At 38.9% G+C, this 20,932-nt stretch overlaps 2 protein-coding genes across 4 annotated transcripts; both read right to left on the reverse strand.

The window, feature by feature from the left end:
- Positions 1–3,049: 3,049 nt before the first annotated feature.
- On the reverse strand, positions 3,050–4,381 carry Slc10a5 (solute carrier family 10 member 5). The gene has a single exon (XM_042680696.1). It carries the CDS (start codon positions 4,352–4,354, stop codon positions 3,050–3,052), a length of 1,305 nt encoding a protein of 434 aa, XP_042536630.1. The 5' UTR covers positions 4,355–4,381.
- A 2,696-nt stretch (positions 4,382–7,077) lies between these two features.
- Positions 7,078–19,798, reverse strand: Zfand1 (zinc finger AN1-type containing 1). Of its 3 annotated transcripts, XM_042680711.1 has the most exons (8): positions 19,723–19,798; positions 17,085–17,127; positions 16,194–16,233; positions 14,518–14,645; positions 14,338–14,429; positions 13,278–13,399; positions 8,676–8,831; positions 7,078–8,582 (listed from the first exon to the last, which is right to left on the reverse strand). In XM_042680711.1, the coding sequence occupies exons 1-8, from the start codon at positions 19,775–19,777 to the stop codon at positions 8,412–8,414; spliced, it is 807 nt and encodes a 268-aa protein (XP_042536645.1). In that variant the 5' UTR covers positions 19,778–19,798; the 3' UTR covers positions 7,078–8,411. The 3 variants fall into 3 exon arrangements, with proteins under 3 accessions (XP_042536645.1, XP_042536647.1, XP_042536648.1); XM_042680713.1 differs by lacking the exon at positions 14,518–14,645; XM_042680714.1 differs by lacking the exon at positions 16,194–16,233 and having other exon boundaries at positions 14,540–14,645; positions 19,723–19,767.
- Between the last annotated feature and the right edge of the window lie 1,134 nt (positions 19,799–20,932).

Consider the following 20,932-nt stretch of genomic DNA (forward strand, 5'->3'; position numbering starts at 1 on the left):
TCTGGGCCTGGGCTCTGGCCCTCAGCTCTTCAGCTCAAGGTTAGCCCTCTACCATGTGAGCCACAGTACCACTTCCATTTTTTTCTGTGTATGTGCTGCTAAGGAATGGAACCCAGGGCCTCATGCATGCAAGGCAAGCACTCTACCACTGAGCCACCTTCCCAGCCCCAGGAACTAATTTTTTCATTCTTCATTGTCAATCACAATAAAATTAATGTATTGACAAGTATTGATTTGTAGCCAAGTAAAAATTTCCAGACATTTACAGAAACATTTTAAGAGACATCTTTGAACTTTTTATAAGAGAAAATGTTCCACTGATTTGGCAAACTGCTAAAATCAGTTTAAGTGATTTCAAATAAGGAAAGGTCTCACATATTTTACTCCTTTAATTAAAAATAAAATTAAAATAAAACCATTGTAAGCTCCCTATATCAAAAGTCTAGTTTATTTATTGATTAATTTTTTTAAGAAGCTGAGGCTGCTACTTAACAATTATTCTCAAGTAATTCTTTTTTTTTTTCAGTCCAAAGCGAAGACTCTGCTTCTAAGTGCTCTTTAGAGTGAAGTGGGGAATGAGCATAGTGTCTGGTGTTCAAATTTCATTGCAGCCATTGCAAACAGATGTACTCAATTTACCATAGTGTTCAACTTGCTGAGAGTTCTCAGCTCAAAATGAGGATAATTCTGAGAAGTAACAAAGCAAAACAACAGCAACCACTCCACTCCTAAACTCATGCTCAAATCTTTGAAGTCTGCCAAAGTCCTTTAAAAGTTAACTATTAAATAAGATTTAAAATATTCAAGCTTACATATACAATATGCACTTGTTCAAAGATGAAGCCTACATATTATCTCCAAAGAGTCTATGTTTTAATGACATAAGTTAGAGTTGCAAATATTGATTAAGGCTTCTCACATGGCCCTCGTGAGAAGTCCAGGTATAAGAACAGATACCAGTCCAACACTTGATGGCTCACTCCTATAATCCTAGCTACTCAGGAGGCTGAGATCTGAGGATCATGCTTCTAAGCCAGACCAGGCAGACAAAGTCCAAGAAACTCTTATCTCCAATTAACTACTAAAAAATGACTGAAGTGGGGCTGTGACTCAAGTGGTAGAGCACCAGTCTTGAAGGAAAAAAATCTAAAGGACAACACTCACTCCTTGAGTTCAAACCCATATATTAACACAGAGAGAGAGAGAGAGAAAGAGAGAGAGAGAGAGAACCACAAGAGTTACAATAGAGTCTAGAACATGTTAAAGTTATTCCGGCCAGGTGCTGGTGGCTCATGCCACTGTTTTTAAGCTTCTTCATTTTACCCAGACATGCTGTCACTGAAATCAGGTCCTATGACATCAAATGAGATGCTAGTTTTATGCCAGAATCAGGCTTACAGTTGGTAATGATATTAAACCTTAGCTACTCAGAAGGCTGAGATCTGAGGTTTGCAGTTCAAAGTTCCATCCCAGAAAAAAAGTTTGGAAGGCTCACCACTTAACCAGCAAAAAGCTAGCAGTGGAGCTGTGGCTCAAGTTCCAGCCCAGCCTTGAGTGAAAAAAGCCAAGTGAGGGCACAAAGCCTTGAGTTTAAGGCCAGCCTTAGACCATGATCCTTCTACCTCCCAAATAGTTGGGAATACAGCTGGCCTGATATTTCCTATTCTTGATAGCTACATTTTCTGTGGAGAATAGACTGGCCTTGGATATTAAAAGTTTCCCATGAAAATGTCAGGCTATTTATTTTTTTCAGTGTTGAGGATTGAAACCCCAGCTTCAAGTATGCCAGGCAAATACTCTATCATTGAGCCACAATCCCTGCCCAAATAGTGATATAAATATCTTCATTTTGGTCCTAGTTAGTGCTTCAAGATCTATTTGAATAAGCACATAACACAGAAGAAATGTTGTGGTAGATCTTGCAGAGAATGCAATTCTCATGCTCAAGGATTTACAGCAAATGAGAATAAAACAGGAAGAGAGATAGCTGTATAACAAGACAGGTCAGTTTATACAAACAAAGGCATATTTGTGAGATCCTAAATCATCTGCTTGGTTGGAGCAAGGTCTTGTTAAAAAGAAATAAGAGCAGCTAGGCCAGTGACACACCCCTGTAACACCAACACTTGAGAGGTGGGGGCCAGTCTGGGCTACACAGGAAGACTGTGTATTAAAAAAAAAAAAAAAAAGTTGGAGGCTAAAGTAGAAAACTAGACCTTGATTAAGGTCAGAGAGAAGAGAATGAAAGTGTCCCACTAAGGAATAGAAGACAAAAAGTCTTTCTGGAAAGATAGATAAGACAAAAATTAGATTTCTTGATTAATTTGACAGGGATTGGAAAGGTGGACAGAGGCTAAGCACCAATTGGAAAGGCTAGGAAAGAAGCAATACAAGGGAACAAAAGTGATAGAATTGAGGAGGAGGCTGGGAAAGACAGTATTATAGGAAATTTGGGGTGTAATTAAGTTACTAAAATAAAAAGAGAAAAGAAGAGAGAACTGCTCCAGGGTAATGGGGGGTGGGGAGTAGACAGCAAGATGTGTGTATAGCTATGAAAGCAGAGGTACTTCATGTAGGTTAAGACATAATGCTTCTGACCAACTAATGAGAGTGCTAAATAGGAATTTCTTTATTCATTCACTGAGTGAGCATTTGTCAAACAACCCTTCCTTAAATACTTAACATATGTTAAAATTACTACGTATTTTTACATGTTTTCTCATTTAACAGATTATGATCGAGTATCCTATTTACATCCTACTCTATAAAATGTTCTCCAATTAATACAGTTAAAAGATATCTCCTTCTGAACTCATTTTACTCTGGGTGCTTAGCATGTATGATCTACCTTCATGTGAAAATTTTAACCAGATCGTAAGTGGCTTTGAGATCACGTATTATTTCATATTTTAATTTTTAAATGTTATTATCTGTAAGTAATTTACAAAGGGGATTCAATTCAATATGTCAGTTTTTGAGTACAATGCATTTTACTCAATGTAAATGATACCTCATCTAGAGAGGGATTCAAGTAACTGTGCTTTAAATTTTAGACTGAGGGAAAATTTTGATTTTCTATGACAAAGATACCTCTTTTCTTAGCCCTGTAGATCAGAAGGATGAGTAACATTTCACAGCCAGAACACATGGCTATAGTAAAAGGAGCCACAGAAGCAAAGTTTGCCTCGGGCTGTGAAAAAGAGAACTGTATAATGGCAAGGGCTAGGAAACTATTTTGCATTCCACTTTCAAAGGCAACAGTCTTACAGACAGGAAGGGGCAGCATGCACAGGTTAGAGAAGGAATACCCAAGCAACAAGCCTAAGGCAGGAACTAAAAGACCCAAAAGAAGCACTTCTAGGTGAGCTGATTTTAGCAGCACAGATCCCATCTGGAAAGTCAAGCAAATCCCTATCAACATTAAAAGAAAACTCAGTGGTCGGATGATTGTTTCTAAAAGATTTGCTTTTGCAGGTGCCCTCCTCTTGATGATTATTCCCACCGATACTGGTATAAGTATGAACAGAAGTGTTGACACAATTTTGAAGACAGGAATATGAAATATACCCGATAAACCTAGTAGCCTACTGTATATATAAGAATTGATAGGCATCATTATCAGGGCCATTGATGTTGATGTGCAAGTCATCAAAATGGCCACAGTGACATCTCCCTCTAGAAGCAGAGCAAAGAGATAACCACCACCCCCTCCTGGGCATGTACAGGTCATAATAAACCCAAAAGCTTGTGCCTCAGGCAATGCCAAAATCTGAGACAAAAGAAAGCCACAAAATGGCATAAGAAAAAACTGTATAACTGCCCCAATAATTACTGGTAAAGGTCTCCTCCATACTGACTGAAGCACCTGGAATTCAATCTTGCAACCAAAAGCACACTTATTTAACAGGATCATGGGTAGAATCAGCATTAGGATATTTCTATTAACATGCACCGGAGCCTGGACAGATCTCTCTTTGCTCAGTTTCTGCACTTTGACTCTGATATTCTTTATTTCTTCAATTAGTCTTTTTTGCCTACCTTCAGAGTCCCAGAGTTGAAGGGTCAGATTTGTCTCTCCTTCTTGATGTATCAGTAGGTTTATGGTAAAATTTGTAACATCCGATGTCATCTTGGTCACATTCACCACTTGGAGCACTTTGGGGTCTTGTAATTTCACAAAAAGGTAGCTGGAGTTAGGCTGTTTATCTTTATAATTTGATCTGATGATGACTGTTTCTTCAATCTTTTCAAAAAAAAGTATCTCCATCTTTATATCCAGAAAACTGAGAAATGACTTCTTGGCTTCTCCCAGACTCACAAACAAAAGGAAGATCATGAAAAATATTCTAGTCATTTTGAATGCTCAAATAAATGGTGAATGTACAAGGTTGTTTGGGTTTTTTTCCCTCTTACTGACTCTGTAAAGCTGTTAAGTGACTATTGTCGGTTCAAGGTCCAGTAGGAGGGGCTGCTGTACTTTTCAAATGAATACAAAACTATCTAGAGTGACATAACTTGTTTAACCTGTAGTTGAAACAAAAGTTATGCCATTTAACAGGTTCAATTTCTCACCAACAGAGCCTAGTCTTTTTCTTCCTGCTAATGAAAAACAGCCCATTTACCTGAACTTAAGATCTTGGTGGTGTTTTTTGTTGTTGTTGGGTTTTTTTTTTTAATTTAACTTTATTTTATTTGAGAACATACTGTACAGAGGGGTTACAATTACATGGGCAGAATTTAAACCACCCAACAACAAATCCTCAAAGAAACAACTGCCCAATAAATAAGTGGGCGAAAGACTTAAAGAGAAGCTTCTCTGAAGAAGAAAGAAGGATGGCCAATAGACACATGAAGAAATGTTCAACATCCCTAGCCATAAAAGAAATGCAAATCAAAACAACATTGAGATATCACCTCACTCCAGTTAGAACAGCAAAAATCAAGAACTCTAACAACAACAGATGCTGGAGGGGATGTGGACAGAAAGGAACCTTACTTCATTGTTGGTGGGAACGTAAACTTGTTCAACCACTTTGGAAAGCAGTATGGAGGTGTTGTTGGGTTTTTTTGTTGTTTTCTTTGCCAGTGCTGGGGCTTTAACTCAGGGCTTGGGCCCTGTCCTCAGCTTTTTTTGCTCAAGGCTAGCACTCTACCACTTGAGGCACAGCACCACTTCTGTCTTTTTCTGTTTATGTATTACTGAGGAATTGAACCCAGGGTCTCATGCATGCTAGGCAAGCGCTCTACCACTAAGCCACATTCCCAGGCTTGGTGGTTGTTTTGTATTGTTTTTGATAGGGTCTACAGTGTGGCCAAGATTGGTCTAGAATTCACAATACACCTGCATCAGCCTTTCAAGTAGAGGGATTAGAGGCATGCAGCACCTAACTGCCTAGTGTCTTTTTTGTTTTGTTGATCATGGGGCTTGAACTAGTCTGAGCTCTTTTGCTCGACTAGTACTTTACCACTAGAGGTACAGTGCCACTTCCACTTTTCTGGTGGTCAATTGGAGATGAGTCTTATGGACTTTCCTGCCTGGGCTGGCAGGAAAGAACCACCATCCTCAGATCTCAGCCACGAGCAGCCAAGAATACAGGCATGAGCCACTAGCACCCGACTTTTTTTTTTTAAACTGTTCACTGTTGCTTTTTAAATATTTTTATTTTCTTTAAGTAGTTGTACAAAGGATTTACCATTTAACAAAAAAGTTTATGAATACAATATCTCTTTACCAATGTAACCCCTTTTAACATTCTTACCCACCTCTTTTCTCACTTTTCTTAGTTTTTAGTTTATGTATTGAATTTTTGCCATTTGACAAAGAAATTTATGTATATAATGCATCTTGATTCTGGTGTCATTTTTTTTGGTTCTTTTCCATGCTTAGGAAAACTTATACTAAAAGTAGCAGTATAAGAAATCTAACACAGACTTTGAGGAGGCTTTGGGAATCAACGACATATTTTGAGTCAAAACTTACTGCATATTTGCTTGCTGGAGCAAGTTATAACATGGTGATCAAGCCAGACACCATGTTTGCTTTCTTGGAATTTATTCAGGTGGCCAGCATTGTCAGGCTGCATGGCTATTGCCATTAAGAAAACCGTAGAGTCCTTACACTGGCCTCAGTAGTATCCTTAGATTGCTAACAAGTTTTCCTACAACTCTAGTGTGATTGATTCTATTTTTCATGTCCCTACATAGGAAAATAATGGCTAGATTGTTACCACATAATTTAGGAACATTAGAAAAGTAAGTGATTGGCATTGTGGTCAAAGGAAGTTCCCTTGAAAATTAACTGAGACAGATTAGCTCCATTCCCTCACCATTAGTACAATGTGTCTTGTTTTTCTTATTGTCCTACATAAAACAAAAGTATGGGACCTTAAGTCTATAAAAAGAATATAATTGCATAAATTATTTAAACAACATAATTGTATAAATACCATTTGATTAAAACTTGTCAAAATGTCTGATAAAAATTATTTTGACAGAATTTAAGAAGCAATTATCTATAGTACTCAATGTAAATGTTTTTCAGATTTCATCATGATTACTGTAGGATCTGCTGCAATTGTCACTTGGTAAGGTCACATGTTAAGAGACTAATGACTGACAAGTAGAATGCAGGCCCAGTAGTAGACAGTGGTGGTATTTTGGGGTTTTGTTGTTTCATTTTGATGCATGGTTCAGAACTTCCTACTCATGATTGGAAAAAAACCACAATTGTTTGTAGAAGTCTAAAAATGCTCTGATGTGTTTTCTTATCCCTGGGCACAGGTATATGACCCTGTTCAATACATAAAAACACAAAGAAAGAGCTGAAATAAGCTGGGCACCAGTGGTTTATGCCTGTAATCCTAGCTACTCATGAGGCTGAGATCTGAGGATAGCGGTTCAAAGCCAGCAGGGGAAGAATGTCTGTGAGACTCTTATTTCCAATTAACCACCAGAAAACCAGAAGTGGCACTGTGGCTCAAAGTGGTAGAGCAATAGCCTTGAGCTGAAGAGCACAAGGAGAGAGTTCAAAGCCCTACGACCAACAACAACAAAAAAAAAGAGCTGAAAGTGACAAAATAGACATAATGAGTTTATTCTTTTAATTACAACAATTGTATGTCCATAATATTAGTACAATACAAAGAACAGAAATAATTTCTATTCCATTCATATAATAGTACTTTGATAGTATAAACAGAAAATATTAGTCAGGAGCACTAGTTTCACTTTACTGGTAAAATGTGCTTATTTTTTAGCACATTTTGCTATCATGAAGTTGATCTATACCATCGTTCTTATTTATAACAGATTCATATAAATTTTTTAAAAGATGAGTCTTAATGGAGGGAATTATTTTTGTCAGAAGTATACCTCAGCATAGCTAGGTTACACCAAGAAAGTAATTTTCCCTTTATAGGCCTGTGATTGCTTATCCAAAAATTTAGGAGACTGGAGGTGTTGAGATGGGCATTGGGACAGAAAAAAAATTATAAGAATGAATGAGAGGGAGGCTTGTATACATCAATGGAGTTGCAAGCAGACATCGTCAATGGCTGCTAATGCTCAAGGCCAGGCAGCAAAGCCTGGTACATGCTGTAACAAAACACATCTTGGGGGGGGGGGGGAGAGGGGGAGAGGGAACTCTATGAGATGATCTCTAAATTTCTACAGTTCATTTATCAATTTATGCATTGTGATATAGGCTATACACTCTGGTCCATTAATATTAAGCTTGACCATGGGACCTGCTAATAGCAAAAGTTACAAATATATCTTTTAAGAGCCAACTGCCATCTGCCATCTCCTTCTCCCTCTGCCATAAAAACTACAAAATCACAGAAAGGAGGGATGAAGATGACAATAAAAAGTACCACAGCCAAGCAAAGCTGATACCCATCAACAGGGAAACATGTCTTAGTTTTAAAGCAGAATCTAATAAAAACTGGGTGAATATAAGAATTTAATAATAATTAGGTATCAATATACAGTTAAACTTTAAAACACAAAAATTACAACTTAGTAAAAAACATAAAAGACATAATGAAAATAAAAAGCAACTTTAGAAAGTAAAAACAAGGCAGGCACTGGTAGTTCATAGTAGGAATCCTATCTACTCAGAAAGTTGAGATCTGAAGATCTTGGTTCGAGGCCAGCTCAAGCAAACAAAGCTGAGAGATTGTTATCCCTAATCAACCAGCAAAAAGCCAGAAGTGTATGATTCAAGTGATGGTACAAGTCTTGAGGGAAAAAGCCAAGCAAGACTGCAAGACCCTGTGTTCAAGCCCCCGTATCGGCATATAAAAAGAGCAAAAACAAAAACAGTATCTCTAATAAAAGTAATTTTCTTAAACATTTAAACATGTATGTAGAATTTTTATGTGTGTGTGATTCCAGCTTGAATCCTTCAATGACTATTCCAAGTAAGATTCAATATTTTTTAAAGACTGTTCTTCAGCATCAAGATATTCCAAAATAATATTTCCACCATTATATAAAGGATAATCCTCTTTAGTAATCCACATTTCCAATGTATCATCCAAGGGTAAGGCTTCTCCTGAAGTACTGTGACATAATCTTAATTTCTGTTGAGAGAGAAATATATCATACCATAATAAACACGCTTACTTAAGAGTGTCCTAAAACTCTGAGGGAAAAATATTGTAACTTGATGTTACCTTAGCTGTTAACTTGTTATTGTCATTTTTAAGACTGGCTAAGGAAGCTGCAGAGTCTACAACCTTCCCTACGCTCCACCGGTGGCAAAAAAACATGGGTTTGCTCTTCTCTTTCCTCCCCTTTGGTAAGAAAACTTGAAAGTAAACTCTTTCTGTCTGCAAAAAAGAAAGTTAAAACACTGATTTACATATATGCTGTTAGACATTTGTTTGGTAATATCTCTTCCTCTATTCTTCAAGATATTAATGATGCATCTTTTATTGGGAAGACCACTTTTACAAGTCCAGTATCCACCTAAATGTATAGGCATAAAACCCAAGGCCCTGGGGAAGGTGACCTGTACAAAGACTGGAATGTGACCAGTCAAGCCAATCAGGGTCTTTTGCTAAGATTTTATGGTCGGAAAGTGAGTAGCTAGGATTATAGGCCTGAGCCAACAGGTGCTTAGCTGATAGCAGAAATTTTGGGATCAAAGAAACTAGTGCTGCTTTCAGATCAGTTCCCACAATTAAAAAAAAAAAAAAATGGATACAACCAAGGCATCTTTCTGCATTGTCAAGTGATCACAATTATTTTAGACTCAACATTAATTTCTGTCTCAGAAGAGAGACTAAGGAGTTCAGTGAAGTGTATTACTGTAAATAACCAGTACATAGGCACAAAAGAAAGAAAAAAAGGAAGGAAGGAAGGAGGGAAGGAAGGAAGGAATGAGGGAAAAGAAGTCACCATGACTAATGAGAGAGAAAGAGAGAGGGTGAGAGAACAAAATTGGAAAAGTCCACTCTGGGCCAATTCTATCAGCCCTTGTTCAAAAAACAAAGTAGTAAGGGTATAAATATAAAAAGAGAAATTTAGAAAGATATAGTATTATCTTTAAAAATGATAAATGTATCTGAGGATCAAAAATGAAAATACAGGAGAATCATGACTCTGAGACCAGCTTGGACTACAGAAGTTCTCTCTCAAAAAAGAATATATAGTCTGTCTGGTGCCAGAAAAGGATTCCATAGATTGGACCATGAGTGAGTGGGAACTAACATCATTAGCACAGAGGGAAGGACACAGTTTCTCAACAGACTCACTGCTTATAAAGAGAAGCTCTAAGAAAGGCGATTAAAGAAGTGGCTACTGAATGGTGACTTATGTCCATGTAAGTTAATTTTCAAGAAAGCAGAAAAGCATAGATAGAATCCTGAGAGTGAACTAAGTCAAGGCTCTTCATCTTAGTAAATGCATCTATCATAATCTGAAAAATCTCTGTAGAGCAGAAGCACAAACTTGAAACCTCAAGTTTTAATTTGAAGTAGATGCTCTGGGTGAGTGGGCCAGGGGGAAAAACATAAAATAGGTAGAAAAGAACTGATGTGCAAGGAGAGGGATAGAAAGATAAATGTACTATCCAAGAATTATATTATTAGAACATTTAACAAGCTGGGCACCAGTGGCTCATGCCTGGAATCCTAGCACCCCAAGAGGCTGAGATCTGAGGATGATGGTTCAAAGACAGCCTGGGCAGGAAAGTTCTTGATATTCTTATCTCCAATAAACTACTCAGAAAAAACTGGAAGTGGCACTGTGGCTAGAGTATTAGCCTTGAGCAAAAAAATCTTAGAGACAGAGCCTACGCCCAGAGTTCAAGTCCCAGTACTGCAAAAAAAAAAAAAATGTCTGTACAAATCCATTTGGTATTAACATATGACTTTAAAAAACAACTAGGAGGTGAAACAGAATAGGATATTTAAAAATCAAGTCCATATATAATATTTTGATATTTCAATTCAGTTGAGCAATTCAACTGAGCAATGATGATTTATTTAACCATCAGTGATAGAAAAACTAAGATTGGTCCAGTTCAAATATAAAAATAAAAATCCAAGGACTAGAGGCATGGCTCAGTGGTAAAGTACCTTCCTAGAAGCCCTGAGTTCAAATTCCAGTTCTGAAGAAAAAAAAACCATCAACTTTGCTGGGTACTGGTTACTCAAGTCTATAATCCTAGCCAGTTATGAGATTGAGACATGGAGGATGTTGACTCAAAGCCACCTTAGGCAGAAAAGTCCCTAATATTCTATCTCCAAAATAACCATCAAAAAGCTGAGTTGGGGGTGTGGCTCAAGTGGTAAAGTGCAGGTTAGTGAGCTGAGCAAGCTCACTAACTGAATTCAAACCCTAACAGAGGGGGGAAAATCCTGATAGATTAATGAAAACTGAAAAAGTTTTAAAAATTCTGGTGAAAACCAAAATAGGAATTAAATGATTTTAGAAAAATTGAGAACATTGATAGGTCAATGAGAAACGTAAGCAAAATCAATACATTTGATAACTTTTGATCAATTTTAAAGGACGTTTCTAAAGCAGATTGATTATAAAGGCTTACTACCTGTTGTAGTCTGTTTCTATATGTTGACCATGCAAATAAAAAGATAACTCAAATCATATCAAAGGATATGCATGGTTTAATCTTAATTGTCATCTTGATCAGAGTGAGAGACTCCTCTAGAATTAGGAAAGCTCTTTGTCTGGATCTGTCTGTCGTCTCCAGAGATGACTGGTATGTGGGACAGACAGCAACTGAAATCTACTACTACCGTCCTTCCCACTCCACCCCTGCTTCTCAGTTGCCATGAGAGAAGCTTTCTCTGAAACACAGTTGCACCACCATCATGCTATACTTACAACATAGAAGAGTATTAAATGAGATTAAAAAAATATAGAACCACAAAATAAGTAAAATGAAGTAAATAAGTAACAGTCCAGCTACATACATCATGGAATATGATCCAGCTTTTGAAGAACATGATGAAAACTGGGCACAGTAGCACAACTGTGTAATCCTCCCTTATGGGAAGCTGAGTAGGAGGATCACGAGTTTGAGGAAGCCTGCATTATATATCAAGACCTATATAAATACACACATGTATATACACAGACATGAATATGTGCATGTATTTTATGTGTGCATGTGTATATATACCTATTACCTAGGAATGTGAATATATATGCATGTACACATACAAATGCATATCCCCAACAAATCTATTTGCATAACACAGACAAGCAATTATGATAAGGAGAGTAGGTTTTATTTATAGACTTGTACAGTGTTTCATACACTCTCAAGCATATTCAGAAAATGGTCTTTAAAGTAGAACTGCTTGGTTTTCCCCTTACCAGCTATGCTGCTATGAAGTTACTCAGTTTTTTGTGCCTCAGTTTTCTCATCTGCAACAGTACAGACGTCAGTCTGTTGCAAGGATGAAATGTATTAGAGGGCTGCTAGAACGTAGGTGCTATAAAAATTAATAATGCGAACAACATTAGATGCTTTAAGGTTAAGTGTTCTTGACTTGTTCAGTGCTAACATCTTTTGGGGGGGACATTGTTGGGAACTGAACACAGGGCCTCAAGTGGTAGGCAAATACTCTACCATTGAGTTATACAACCAGTCTAGTTGGACATTTTTGCACCAGAAAACTCTGATGCCAGCACTGTCCTCCACTTTGTATGATGTTTAGAGTATCCTTGACCTCTATGCATTAGATCTCAGTAGCACTCCAGCTCCAGCTGTAACAATCACCTGCAGTTGAGAATCACTGCTGGAGAGGGAAATGGGTGTGGTACATATGAAGGTATGTTTGGAGGTATTTTATTTGTTGTCGGGGTGGTGATTATGGGGCTTGAACTCAGAGCCTGGGCACTGTCCCTGAGCTCTTTTGCGCCAGGCTAGCACTCTACCACTTTGAGCCACAGCTCGACTTCCGGTTTTTGATGTTTAACTGGAGATAACGGGAACTTTTCTTCCCCCGGTTGGCTTCAAACCTCAATTCTCAGATCCCAGCCTTCTGAGTAGCCTAGGATTACAGGCGTAAACCACCGGAGCCTGGCACTGGAGATTTTGTTTTGTTTTGTTTTTCTGGGGTCTGGTCATGGGGCCTGAACTCTGGGCCTGGGCGCTGTCCCTCAGCTCTTCAGCTCAAGGCTAGCGCTCTACCACTTGAGCCACAGCACCACTTCCAGCTTTTTCTGCTTATGTGGTGCTGAGGAATCGAACCCAGGGCCTCAGGCATGCAAGACAAGCGCTCTACCACTGAGCCACCTTCCCAGCCCGAGATTTTTGTTTTTTAATGCAGCTTTTAAAACTATATTGAAGCCTTGGCAATTATAAAAACAGCTAATGAAATTTTAAAAAGGGAAATATTAAGGATAATTACTAAAATAAGAAAACTATAATCAATGTTATCTAAATCAGTAGGATGAAAAGAAATAACAAAATTCAAATGAAAAAGATGATAGGAAAGAGAGAAGCAAAAGAATAACAAGTAGAAAAGGAAAGAGCAATTGAATAAACTAGATAAAAAGTACTGGCATGGAAAAATGCCAAGATAGGGAAAAAGGTATGATAGAACATATATGTAATCACTATCATCTGTGTAAAGTTAAAAAAAAAACAAAGCACCACAAAAGTTTGTTATTCATGAAGACCATATACCACGTGTTGCTAGGAATGATACATACCAAGTTTGTGTTAACTGTTATTTGATGAGATGGAGGAAGAATCAACCATGGAAATTATTTTGTTTTTCAAAATGTCTCAGACCAACCTGTGGCAATGACTTATCCCCATCGGCATGCATCTTTAATTTCATCAATGCAACCTTTGCGGCTGTCTCACTATTTTTGGCACCCTTCCGTCGTTTATTTGCTATCTCTCCTGTCTTGGAATCTAAGAAATAAGTGTAAGCATGTCAGCACTTATACATTACATTATATTATAAAACATTTATAGAATAAAGTCCTGGAACATTATACACACTAGAGATGTACATAAACCACATTGATTTTTGTAAGTATCATGTTCACAGACTAATGGAAAAATGTAATTGAGGTTGATCTAAGCAATCTCCACATTAAAAATTCACTGTTATGTGTCCCTTACAACTTAAGTCTATTTAATCTAAAGTGGCTACTAATGTTTCTGCAAGAAAAACTTTGGGTTTGGTTAGGAAGATTTTAATGAAGGCACTTTCCTTAATAGAGAATAACTGGCAGAAAGACTAATCTAAGTCACAGATAATATTGTTGTCTGGTAACTCTTATCAGTCGTAGTATTCATAGTATAGCTAAATAGGCTTATTACACTTCGTTCATTCTTTTTATTTCTTTTTATTAAGTAGTTGTACAAAGGGGTTTCAACTTCATAAGGCAGGTTATGAGTACACTGTATCTTGATCTATGTCACCCTTACATCTTCCTCTCTCCTATTTCCCCATCCCATCCCTGTCCACAAATTAAATGGTATCATTTGTGAAAAATAAACATAGAATAATGACTGTATTTGTTCACCCTTCCTCTCTCCATTTGTGTATCACCCTGTTATCACCCTCCCCCCAACATGTATAATGTTTACAGAAAACAGTCCAATCTATCAGTCTTATCACAGCAAACGAAACCATCTGGTTGGATACTTCCATGTATTTCTAAGTTTCATAGCTAAGATAGGCCTTATGAGGAATACCACAACAATGAATTTAAAATGCAAGCTACTGTCACTGAGCATGTTAATGACACCTATAATTGGTAAACAGATATAAGAGGCAAGGGCCCTGGAATTAACAGAATATACAGCAATAAGATAACAAAAGACATTTTCTGGTGACTTACCAATAATGTCCTTAACAAGTTTCTGAGTGGCAGCCATACGAGGCTTTGGGATTTCCAGTTTTTCACACTCATGATCTGACTGATGACGATGTCTACAATCAACAGGAAAGTGACAATAAAATTCATGCGTTTGTACACAATTCAAATAGAGATACAAAGCTGAATGGTCTAAGAGATAACCTTAAGCAAAAATTCTTCTCACAGAATGGACATATGACTGCCACAAGCTCCTTCTCAGTACAGTCCTTGTAGGAACACGGGTAAGATTTATGTGTATTTGTCTGAACTCTCTCATTGATTATAGTTACCTGAAAATGTAAAAAGGAGGAATATGCTATTATATTCACATTTAAAGCAATATACTAATCCATTTAGGAAGCTACCATTCCTATTACATTTGTTTGAACTTACTAGATCAAGTTGTAAACTCTTATAAAAAATTATAGAGCTGGGGGCCAGGCTTAAGTAGTAGAGTACCATCTGTGAGCAAGGAAACCAAATGGGCTCAAGGTCCTGAGTTCAAGCCCTATTACTAGAAGGAAAAAAATTATAATGCTTGTGGGAATTATTCTGCTGACTGTTCTACATTTTTATAATCTTCCTAATATGCTATATTGATCTTCTAAATTAAAACAACTATTTATTATATAGATGTATATGTGTATGTGTGTGTATATATATATGTATATATGTATATGTATATATATGTATATGTATATGTATATATATGTGTATATATATATATATATATATATATATATATATATATATATATATATATATATCCCAGGTTGGTCTCAAACTCACAAAACTCCTGCCTCAGCCTCCTGAGTGCTGGGATTACATGGGATTACAGCCATAAACCATCAGCCAGGTGTATTCTTTGCTTTAAAAACTTCTTTTTTTAGCCGGGTGCTGGTGGCTCATGCCTGTAATCCTAGCTACTCAGGAGGCTGAGATCTGAGGATCACAGTTCAAAGCCAGCCCGTGCAGGAAAGACCATGAGACTTCTACCTCCAATAAACCACTAGCAAGTGGTGCTGTGGCTCAAGTAGTAGAGTGCTTGCCTTGAGCTGAAGAGCTGAGGGACAGCGCCTAGGCTCAGAGTTCAAGTCCTGCGACCAACCAAAAAAACAAAACAAAACAAAAAAAACTTTTTTTTTTAAAATGAAACTAGGGATTGAAATCAGGGCCTAGTGTATGTTAAGCAATTAGTCCACAACTTGAGCCATTTTCTCAGCCCTTTTGTGCATGTATATTTGTAAACAGATGGCTTAATGCTATTAGTGGACCTCCTAAAGAGAAATGCTAAGGAATAAGAATTCTGAGGATAGAGCAGGGCATCAGTGGTCCATACCTGTAATCCTAGCTATTCAGGAGACTGAGGTCTAAGAATTGAGGTTCTAAGCCAATCTGGGCAGAAAAGTCCTTGAGACTCTTATCTCTAATTAACCACTGAAAAGATGGAAATGGAGTTCAAGTTACAGAGCTTTAGCATTGAGCAAGAAAGCTCAGGGACAGCAGCCACAGCCTAGTTCAAACCTAAGGATAAAATCTGAAAATACTAAAGTAGACAATTTTTTCTTTAAAATAGAAATAAATAATGTAAGCAAACCAAAAGCCTCTTTGCACAATTAATTTAGGGTGTCAACTTTTTTTTTTTTTTGGTCGGTCATGGGGCTTGAACTCAAGGCTTGGGTGCCATCCCTGAGCTCTTATGCTCAGGACTAGCACTCTATCACTTAGAGTCACAGCCCCACCTCCTCTGGTGCACTGACTAGTTTTATTTCTAATCAAATTCTGAATCAAATTACATGAACACAAACATTTTATCAGATAAGAAAAAATAAACATACCTCAGGACAACCATGAGAGTCCTTGCTTCTGTGTTCAAGGCTTGAATAATTTTTAAAAAAGTGTTTATTTAAATGCAATTAAACAAAGCACTTAAAGATAAGCTGAACAATCTGAGCTTTTTAATGACTGGCATCCTCAAGAAACATTACACTCACACTACTGTTTATGCAAGAATGAACTAAAAGGCCAGATATGTTAAAGATGGAGTATGTACATCTTCAGAATTGAAACACAAATATTCAACTTCAGTATGTGTAAAAGCAATTCACCACTCTTAATTACCTCTGCTTTGAGTCATTTCAAGTGTATAAAAATACAAATAAGTCTTTCAATCCCCATTATTCTTTAAAGAATCAATAAAATCATCAGTAGTAAAACATCAAGGAGTGTTTCAATCTTGAGTGATAAAAAATACAGTACTTTTATTTACTTCTAATGTATCTTCCTCAATTATATTCTGAAAGATATTTTTTCTGTGTCTAGTTTAATAAGTGAAATGCTAAATGTAAAGAAAATAAGTTTCTCCAAATGCTTTGTTAGGGTCCAGATTTTACTTTGCATGGTGTTCAAATCCTCTTAACATATATGTTGGGCTCTTTTCATTTACTGATGCTAAACAACAGTAATCATAGCCTGATTCTTTTACCATATTTTTACATTGTAAATATTTTCTCCTTGTAATAAAGGACACATACATGTATGTGATAGTCACATATAAGTATGATCAGAACCTATGACAAGTCACTTTGCCTTTTTCTTGATTACTTTATTGAATAGTACATGTCCATGGCTAAAGTTAGAATTACTCCAAATCACTATTCTTTTCAGAAATTAACCCTGTATTACAAACACCAAAAGTAATTTCAAATCCTGTATAAAAAACAACTTACCAGAAGATTCCTGAACAACCATCACAAACGAATGGAAGAAAATCTAAAATCAGGGGGAAATGTGGTAAGTACTGGTCAGTATGTGATTTTTTCATTTAGTTATTTTAAGTAAAATAAAACAGAAGAAAACAAAGAACACCTTAAAAGTTCTGGTCACATAAACAGGACAACACTTTCTGACTAATATTTCAATGTAAGAAGTCAACATGTATTTTTTTTTGGTCACGTCAATAATTGGCAAAACGTAACTGAATGAACAAGATGTTACTTGTAGTAGCTTTGTTAAATTAGAAAAAGATTTTGGTATTACTTTCCTTTTTCTGTTTTGCTTCTAAGATTTATTAATTGTTATTTTCTAGAATATACACTGCAAAAATTCTGCATTTGGAGTGAAAAACCTGGGTTTTAATTCTGATTCCAATGCTTGATAATGTTAAATATGGTACTTAATAATGAAACTCCAGTGATCATTCTCTGAAGGTTGTCTTGAAGAATTCCAAAATGAAAGAAAACAGCTTTCCGAAACAAAACAGAACAGCTTATCAAGCAGCCCCTCAAGTCAGAATTAACTTGTATTTATAATCCTAATAGCATATCTGAGAAAACTTGTGAAATTAAATACTAGAAACCAAGTACTAGAAAATGTTTTAGGCAGCCTATTCTTTAAAAGAAAATAATAATAAAGCGTTTTACAATTGCCTCCTACAGGGTGGGTATTTTAATCCAAAATAAAAACAAGAGTTGGTAAGCAACCAAAAGAGACTCCTATATAATTACATTGGTAGAAACATATGATGAACTGTCATTGCTGTTATTATGAGCTTCCTTTTCATACCAAGTAATTAAAGATACAAGTGTCAGTACATGAAAGAAACAGAAGCATGCAACATTCAGCAAACTTTTATGTATTTTCAATATGGAAAACATCATACATATATGCCATTTTGAGATTTCTGGTACACAATTAAATACTAGATGCAAACCAGGAGGGCCCAAGAAGAATTAAGATAACTTGATACCCTCTCTTAAGTTATTCTAAATTTTAGCCCTTTTGCTGTCTTAGATAGGCCCTGTCTCATCTCAACTAATGACACTAAAGATGTGTGAAGTTGGAAATGACAATGAATTATATCACAGACACAGGCTAGATGATATTTTTAGACTCACTAGAGAAATCAGACACATCAGATGCAGCACAGTCAAAACTGGGATGGCTAAAATTCCATAAGAAAGGACTACAGAACCATGTCCTGGTGGCTTACACCTGTCATCCTAGCTATTTAAAAGGCTGAGCTCTGAGGACTGTTCCAAGTCAGCCCAGGAAGAAAATTCCATGAGTGCTAGCCTTGAGCATAAGCAGCTCAGGGGCAGTGCCCAGACCCTGAGTTCAAGCCCTAATCCCCCATCTCTGTCTGTCCGTCTGTCTGTCTGTCTGTCTGTCTGTCTCTCTCTCTCTCTCTCTCTCTCTCACACACACACACACACACACTAAGAAATAAGAAGCAGAAAACAAGTTCTTGCCTGCTAAGTGGCTGGTTTTAAAGCCAATGATGAAAGTTACAAATTCAGAGTGCTGTAAGTAACAAGAACCTAACAGGGATAGTGTCACCACAGCAGGTTATCATTAATAAATTGTGGCACTTACGTTAAATCTGAGGGCTACCCGGGAGGGAGTCTCTTTCAACAGAGCCATTCCGAAACTTGCTACCAAGAACAGAAGCTTCAGGGGGAGTCTAACTGTCAACCTATGTGCATACATATCTGGAGTACCAAAGTCTGAGCTGCCCATGTCCGCTAATGCTTCAAGAATTCCTGGTTCCAGGAGGGTGAGGGGCATCCTGAAGCCCCTGACACACTGCCAGTGGGTTATCTGTGTCCACCTGTCCAACAGACTCCATCACCGTATTAACACTTAGTACTCTGAAAACTCTTCAGTGTTAGCACTAGCCCACATGTACCCAACACCAAATCAAAGCTCGGGAAACGCCAGCTCCACCGATAATTACGAATGAAAAAAAAATGGCTAGGTGGAGAAGAAGATACTAATAATAATATACTGATAACAGGAGTAATTTTAGAATCAGTAGCCTTTTGGGAATCTGATATGAAAGCCTTCTCCCACACGCTCGCTCATCGCCGGAGGAGCCCGACTCCTCAACTCCTTCACCTGTTGGCTAAAGGAGCAGGCCTGAGAACGCAGCTTGTCCGCGGTGTGCGCGGTGGCCGCGGCCAGCGTGGAGCTGCGGTCCCTGGAGGTCGGACCCCTCGCGCCCCTGGCCCCGCCCTCGCGCCCCTGGCCCCGCCCTCGCGCCCCTGGCCCCGCCCTCGTGCCGTGGCCCCGCCCCCTCTCCCGCCAGTCACCGGGGAGGAGCGAGCGCGCGGGTGGTTCCCCTGAGGAGCCGCGGGGAGCCCGGCCGCGGCGTCTCCCGGAACGGCTCGGAGACCGAGGAGAACACGTGTGCTTTGTTTTTGTTCTACCCCTTAATACTCAGGAGCAACCACCAAAAGCACGGACACCCCCGCTCCACAGACCGGCCCTCCCCAGCCACCGCCTTCATCATCTCTGACGTCACGGCCGAGCCCCGAGGCTGGAGAAGGGGAAGATGAGGGGGGGCGCAGGGGTGGGAGCAGGGATCACCTCGCTGCCGGCAGTGCTCCACCTGACAGTGCTGCCCAATGTCCAACTCCGCCATCTTTCTAGCGCTGGAAAGGGCGGGGCGGAGCCCAAGGGGCGGGGCAAGCCTGCGCGCGCAACTCGCGCCGGGCTCGGGGGGCGGAGCCTGCCGGGGGGCGTGGCCACGCCGGAAGCCGGGCGTAAGTGCTGGGGTTGCGGTGGCTGAGAACTACGTCTCCTTTTCCAAAACCGAATAGTTCTCATCGGTTTCTTATGAACCCCCCCTCTTTCTCTCTTTCCCTCCCTCCCCCTCGCTCCATCCCTCTCTCCTTCCCTCCCTCCTCTCCTTCGTTCTATGTCTTTGGAGCTTTTTGTAAGTCAGAGACTGTAGCGCAGGTGTTACTAGGATGCTGGGAAAGAGAGGCCTGGGTAACGCAGTTCCCGACTAATCCCAGACCACGGTGTCTCGAAGGTAGTTAACGCCCTTGTGAGCTATAGAGGGTTTTTCAGCATGTAAGAAAAAGAAAGTCCAAAGCCTCTTGGGGTCTCGGGTGTGTACCAAGCCCAGGGGGCCCCTCCGTTTAAGGAGCACAGTCTGAAATCTCGTTTTCAGGGCTTCCCCGGGTTGATGGGAGGCTGTGGTAGGCTAGAAGAGCCGGGCTTCCGGAATGTAGGGGGTAAAGGAATGGAATTCCACCTACGTGACACCAGACACCACCCTAGAGTGGACAAGTGGCAATCAGCCATACTCACGACAGGAGCTGAAGAGGTATCCAACACCTATGTGCGTTTTGGGAGTCCTAAAACAGGATTTGTTGAGGAAGGAGGAAGGATGGGATTGAGAAGAAAGAATTATCTCAGGATGTGCTCTTGAACAAGTCCTCTGAAGACTTTCAAGAAAGAATTGGCTTGTATATCTGGAGAAACTTTAGGTTTTTGTAAGATAGATATTCGGGACTCTTTAGCTACCCCCCCCCCCCGCCGCCCCCCCCCCCCCCCCCCCCCCGCTCAACTCCCATACTGGAGACTGAATTTAACCTTGCTCACAGGTACTCTACCACTTGAACCATCCCTCTAGCCCTCCTTTTTACATTGGTTATTTTCTAGATAGGTTCTCACTTTATTTCCCTTTGGTCTGGGCTGCCTTTCTCCTATTTGTGCTTTCCCAAGTCTCTGGGGACAACAAGCTTGCCATTGTGGTTCTCCCCATTGCTGGGGTAACAGATGTCCACTA

This window comes from Dipodomys spectabilis, unplaced genomic scaffold, assembly GCF_019054845.1.
Source record: "Dipodomys spectabilis isolate Male_0828 unplaced genomic scaffold, ASM1905484v1 ptg000063l, whole genome shotgun sequence".
In the NCBI taxonomy this organism is placed as follows: Eukaryota; Metazoa; Chordata; class Mammalia; order Rodentia; family Heteromyidae; genus Dipodomys; species Dipodomys spectabilis.